Here is a 6,028-nt window from a genome sequence, read left to right as displayed (position 1 = left end):
ATCCTAGAAATATATATGCACTTAGTATTATTAATCTGGATTTTCTCAATATTTTTGTTTTTACGTTAACGGTTATGTTGAAAATTGTATTTGATTGAAATATGATTTCACTATCAATCAAATACATATCTCCATTCAAATATATTAATGCCAAAAATTTATTCGTCATTTTAAAGTTGTCAAATCGTAATTTATTCGTCATCTTAATAACAATGATTCCAACAACCTGATCGCTAACTTATTACGATGACAATCATATATAATGACACAACTTTCGTATACCATACAAAAAAACATATTCAACAAATGTAACATTAAAAATAACAAAAAAATTTTAAAAATTCTTAATAACAATAATTCAGATAAAATTAACGAGGATTACCCATGTGTAAAACATTAATAAGATAACATTATCTCCCACAACACAACTTAAAATTTTACTTTCAATGTTTCATAAACATAATAATAACCTAACATTGGCTACAAAACTAATCACATCTACTATTTTATGTATTATAAAAAATCAACACTTAATTAATTGAGTTACTGAACCTTTTACAGGTATTGCATATTTTCGTAACACGATCACAGGTGACAACATTTTGAGAGAAAAAATACAACTTTGTATGATTTTTTACATTGCTTTTGAAATAAAACCTTACAATTTATGGGGGAGGAGTGTGGCATTGCCCAATTTTGGGTCCGTTTGTTTACATGTACATGTAGAAGATTTTACGGAAAATATTTTTTACATTTTTTATTTGTTTTATAGAAATTAGTTTGGTCAACGGAAAATGACTTTTAGGTCAACGTAAAATAAACTATTTTTTCTATAAAATTACTTACAACTTTTAAAAAGTGTAAATCATTCTCCGGAAAAGAGCTCCTCTAGAGGTAATTTTATTTTTATATAAAATTTAATTTAAATCAAGCTTAATATTATTATATTGATAATAATTTTTATTTTTATTTTTATTTTTATTTTTTAAAATATTAAAAATATTAATATAAAATATTATATTTTTCAATATTATTAAACATACATGTTTAATTATTTATATTTAGTCATATAATAAATTATTAATCTAATTTATTATTTTAATAAATTATTTAATATTTCAATTTTATTTTAGTAATAATTTTTTAAAATAATAATTTTAAATAATATTCTTCACATATTAAAAAATTCAATATTAATATTTTAATAATAAATATTTATTACAATTATAAATATTTTAATAATAAATGTTTTTGTAGTATAAAGGTTAAAATATGTCATAAGTTTATGTACTCTTCACAAATTTGCAATTTAGTCTTTGTACTTTTATTTTCAAAAATTTAGTCCCTCTACTTTTCAAATTTGAAAATCAAGTCCAATTGTTTACATTGTTATAAATTTTTTTGTCAATTTTGTTGATGTCACATTTTTAAATAAAAAATACTCACTTGGTAGTCATATAACTAAAAAATGACGTTGTAATGAACCTGAATTTAACAAAATATTTTTAATATATGAAAAAATAACATAAAATATAAATTTGTAGATATAAAATAAACTCAATTAAACAATGTAAAGATAACAAAATCTTAAATGTATGTTTGTTTCATTGAAAACGGCTTTTATGAAATATTTTTAAGAAATCTGTCAAACAATAGAAAATATTTTACACAGATTCATCTAAATACCAAAAAATATTAACTTTTCCAGGAAAGTAAGTCATTTTTTAGAAATTATTTTCAGGGAACCATTTTCAATGAAACAAACAGACCCTTGGTGTTACTTTCATAAGTACTTGGATACCCACTGCTATTATATAGTATTTTCATGACACTGCTATTGAGTTCATTATATAGTCTTTTTATGATCACGAAATGATTGGATAATGGATTTTGGACATATTATTTAATAAAAAGTATGAAATTCAAAATTTGTGGGTGTCGAGGTTACAAAAAATAATGATATCAAAGTCAAAATACTTCATCAGTGCATATTTAAAACTAAAATAGTTTTTAAATATTTCTATAATTTATTGTATGATTAATATTTTAACAATTCAACTTTTACATTTCATATTTCATTCACATAGATAATATATATCGAGTTTTGAGTATATTAAAAATATCTAAATATTTAATTTATGAAGGTAATTCAATTGTTAAATTAATAGAGATAGTATCATGAAAGAAATATCAAATTGATTCAAAAATATTATGAATACTAAGACTTCAATTAGGTGCTTTATTAATTGGAAAACTGATTGCACAAGGGTTCCAATAACGAGAGTCTATTTGGTACCGAGCAAAATGCATTGTTATGATAGTGAAGAAAACAACAAAATTTAGGTTCCACTCACGTAAACATTATTGCCCGTATCAATCATATCAGTAGGTACCGGTCGAATAGAAAAAACCAATAAATGAGATGTTTATATTTGCTGTATGGTACGATTTAGAAGTTTATTTAATAAATTTGCAAATATTTAGTTTATGAAAGCAAATCCATTATCTTTTAGAGGTAAAAGCAAATTAAGGAAAAGATATGATTAGAGACTGAAATCTACCAAAACGCAAAAATACAGCATGATTTCATAATAAATAATTCCGCAACTTCAACGAAAATCATAAACAAAAGTTTCAAGCCACCTTGGAAAACCAAGGGGGCACCTCTTGACAATGACAAGATACAGTAGTAAATTAAACAAAACCAGGTAACGCTAGAGACCACCCATAGATATGCCACCGTCTGTCAAGCACCCAATACTGAGAACAGTTACCAGACAACAATGGCAACACACTATAACATGCAAAACCAAGCAAAAGACCAACTATATCATAAATGATAAAGTCTATCAAACTATTATTATGATAATAAAATACTCCATCTGCGGAAACTTCATTAGATTTAACCAGCACGGTTCACTTCTTCTTAGCAGCAGACTTGGTGACCTTGGCACCGGATGGGTCCTTCTTCTCAACATTCTTTATAACACCAACTGCCACGGTCTGACGCATGTCCCTCACAGCAAAACGGCCCAAGGGTGGGTACTCAGAAAAGGTCTCCACAACCATGGGCTTGGTGGGAATCATCTTAATCATACCAGCATCACCATTCTTCAAGAACTTGGGTTCCTTCTCAAGCTCCTTACCAGATCGCCTGTCAATCTTGGTCAAAAGTTCAGCAAACTTAACAGCAATGTGTGAGGTGTGGCAGTCGAGGACTGGGGCATATCCGTTTCCAATTTGTCCAGGATGGTTCATGATGATGACCTGAGAAGTGAAGTTTGCAGCCTCCTTAGCAGGATCATCCTTGGAGTTGGATGCAACATAACCACGCTTGAGATCCTTAACAGCAACATTCTTAACATTGAACCCAACATTATCACCAGGAAGTGCCTCTGTAAGAGCTTCATGGTGCATCTCAACAGACTTAACTTCAGTGGTCAGACCGGTAGGACCAAAGGTCACAACCATACCAGGCTTCAAGACACCAGTTTCAACACGACCAACCGGGACAGTTCCAATACCACCAATCTTGTACACATCCTGAAGTGGTAGACGGAGAGGCTTGTCTGAAGGCCTCTTGGGCTCATTGATCTGGTCAAGAGCCTCAAGAAGTGTAGGGCCCTTGTACCAGTCCAAGTTGGTAGACCTCTCAATCATGTTATCACCCTCAAAACCAGAAATGGGAACAAATGGAATCTTGTCAGGGTTGTATCCAACCTTCTTCAAGTAGGAAGAGACTTCCTTCACGATTTCATCATACCTAGCCTTCGAGTATTTAGGGGTAGTGGCATCCATCTATACAGAAAAAACAAACAAAAATTAGCATCAAAGTCTCCCAATAACACAAATGTAAACAGATAATGATTTTTACCTTGTTGCAACAGCAAATCATTTGCTTGACACCAAGGGTAAAAGCAAGCAAAGCATGCTCACGAGTCTGACCATCCTTGGAGATACCAGCCTCAAAACCACCAGTGGTGGAATCAATAATCAAAACAGCACAGTCAGCCTGCGAGGTACCAGTAATCATGTTCTTGATAAAGTCACGGTGTCCAGGCGCATCAATCACAGTGCAGTAGTATTTGGTGGTCTCAAATTTCCACAAGGCAATATCAATGGTGATACCACGCTCACGTTCAGCCTTGAGCTTGTCAAGCACCCAAGCATACTTGAATGACCTCTTGTTCATCTCAGCAGCTTCTTTCTCAAACCTTTCAATCACACGCTTGTCAATACCACCAAGCTTGTAGATCAGGTGGCCAGTGGTGGTCGATTTTCCGGAATCGACATGGCCAATGACCACAATGTTAATGTGAGTCTTTTCCTTACCCATTCTGTTTCACTGTACAAAACCACAAGAACAAAAAGAGGGGAACAGTTAAAATCAAAATATTAAAAAAACGTACATATGAAATTTCACATGGATCATAAATGTGTTTTCAAAAGCTGCTAGAAAGAAAATCTCTAAACTCAGAGCTAGGCTGATTAAAATTCATAACTCAGAGATGAAGAAAGACATGGTCTCAACTAAGCTTATGTTGAACAATAATAAAAAGAGAAAATGAGAAGACAAGTTGTTTACCCAAGGCAAACAGTATCATTCCGAAAAAGCAAAGTAAACAAAAATATACACCAAAATAATTTCAGATCACCTTATTATCTTAGATTCGATCCAATAAAAACAAGATCTATCGCGAAATCAACATTGAAAGAGAAAAAAAATCGAACCTCAAAAATACAGATTAAAATCAACAACAAATCATAAATCTCAACACAAGATGAATCCATATATATATACAAAGCTTCAAATCATCGTCTTAGATAAAAATAATAGAAGAAAAGAAAGGATAATGAGATGAGACTACTCGCCTTGAAATCGAGGTCACAAGAGCAGTAGACGGCGAAGGAAGGAACAATAAAATGAAAATGAAGAATTGGGGTAACCGGTAAGGGCTCTGCCTACTATATATATTGAGAAAAAGCAACAAGAGCTAGGGTTAGGGTTACACAAGGAGATCCAATTAAGGCAGTTTTACGAAATTGCCCTTGTATTTCGTTTGATTGACTACAGTTAAAGCCGGGGGTTCTCTGGGAACTCTCTGGACACTATCGAAACTACTGGCGAAACGCTGTCATTTGTATTTTACTTAAATTTATTAATTAACTTTTTTATGTCACTATTTACCCATTTAATTATTTCATTTTAATTAATTAAATATTTCACTTAATTAGAGTAATTATTATTTAAAAAATATACAATTATACAATTAATTTTATTTATTTCATGTAATATAAAATAATTAAAATATTTTATAATAAGATATTAATTATCTATAAATTTTAATAGTTTAAATAATATAAGCATTTCAAATATAAAATATTTATCAACTATGAAGTAAATTTATTCTCTGCTTTGTAGCATTCTTGTCTTTGCTTTATAGCACGTTTTTCCTTTTCTCTATTTTCTAGTTTCATTGCTCTCTATTTCCACCATTGTTAAAGGATGACAGATGTGGAAGAGAATATTGCCAATCTATCCCATGGGATGAGGAGGATGAGGTGTTGTAGTTGGGTACAAAGAAACCAGATTCAATGGTCTCTTTTGATAATTGTTTTGTGGGCTCTTTTCTAACGTCGAGTCTAGTTAATTTTCAGTCAATGCAAGCAACTTTGGCAAACGTTTAGCATTCGATTGAGGGTATTTCGATTTCTGATCAGAATGAAAGAAGGTATATTTTTTGATTATATCATACGGTGGATGTAAACAGAATTAAGGCTGGAGGACCATGGAATTTCAATTCTCATCTTCTCGTTATGCACCAGTTAAAAGATGGGGACGAACCAATGGTTATGCCACTGTTTACTGTAGATTTTTGGGTTCTATTCCATGATCTACCGCATGGGTTCATGCCCGAGATGGTGGCAAAGCAACTAGGTAATTTTATTGGGGTGTTCCTTGAGTATGATGTGAAAGTTGTTTCATTGGGGTATAAAGGAATAATGCAAGTAGGCGAGTGGTTTTTTA

At 31.3% G+C, this 6,028-nt stretch overlaps 1 protein-coding gene across 1 annotated transcript; it reads right to left on the bottom strand.

Moving 5' to 3' along the window:
• Positions 1-2,558: 2,558 nt before the first annotated feature.
• Positions 2,559-5,042, bottom strand: LOC107953215 (elongation factor 1-alpha). Its single transcript, XM_016888454.2, has 3 exons — positions 4,873-5,042; positions 3,875-4,345; positions 2,559-3,798 (listed from the first exon to the last, which is right to left on the bottom strand). The coding sequence occupies exons 2-3, from the start codon at positions 4,334-4,336 to the stop codon at positions 2,917-2,919; spliced, it is 1,344 nt and encodes a 447-aa protein (XP_016743943.2). The 5' UTR covers positions 4,337-4,345; positions 4,873-5,042; the 3' UTR covers positions 2,559-2,916.
• Positions 5,043-6,028: the final 986 nt, after the last annotated feature.

Source organism: Gossypium hirsutum, chromosome D07, assembly GCF_007990345.1.
Source record: "Gossypium hirsutum isolate 1008001.06 chromosome D07, Gossypium_hirsutum_v2.1, whole genome shotgun sequence".
In the NCBI taxonomy this organism is placed as follows: domain Eukaryota; kingdom Viridiplantae; phylum Streptophyta; class Magnoliopsida; order Malvales; family Malvaceae; genus Gossypium; species Gossypium hirsutum.
This window is presented reverse-complemented; position numbering and strand designations above follow the sequence as displayed.

What these genes read in the sequence shown, in the direction of transcription:
- LOC107953215 (XM_016888454.2), bottom strand. Translation starts at nt 4,336, where the DNA reads ATGGGTAAGGAAAAGACTCACATTAACATTGTGGTCATTGGCCATGTC. An exon ending in TGATTTGCTGTTGCAACAAG is followed by an intron (nt 3,799 to 3,874) that starts GTAAAAATCATT and finishes TTTTCTGTATAG; the next exon opens with ATGGATGCCACTACCCCTAA.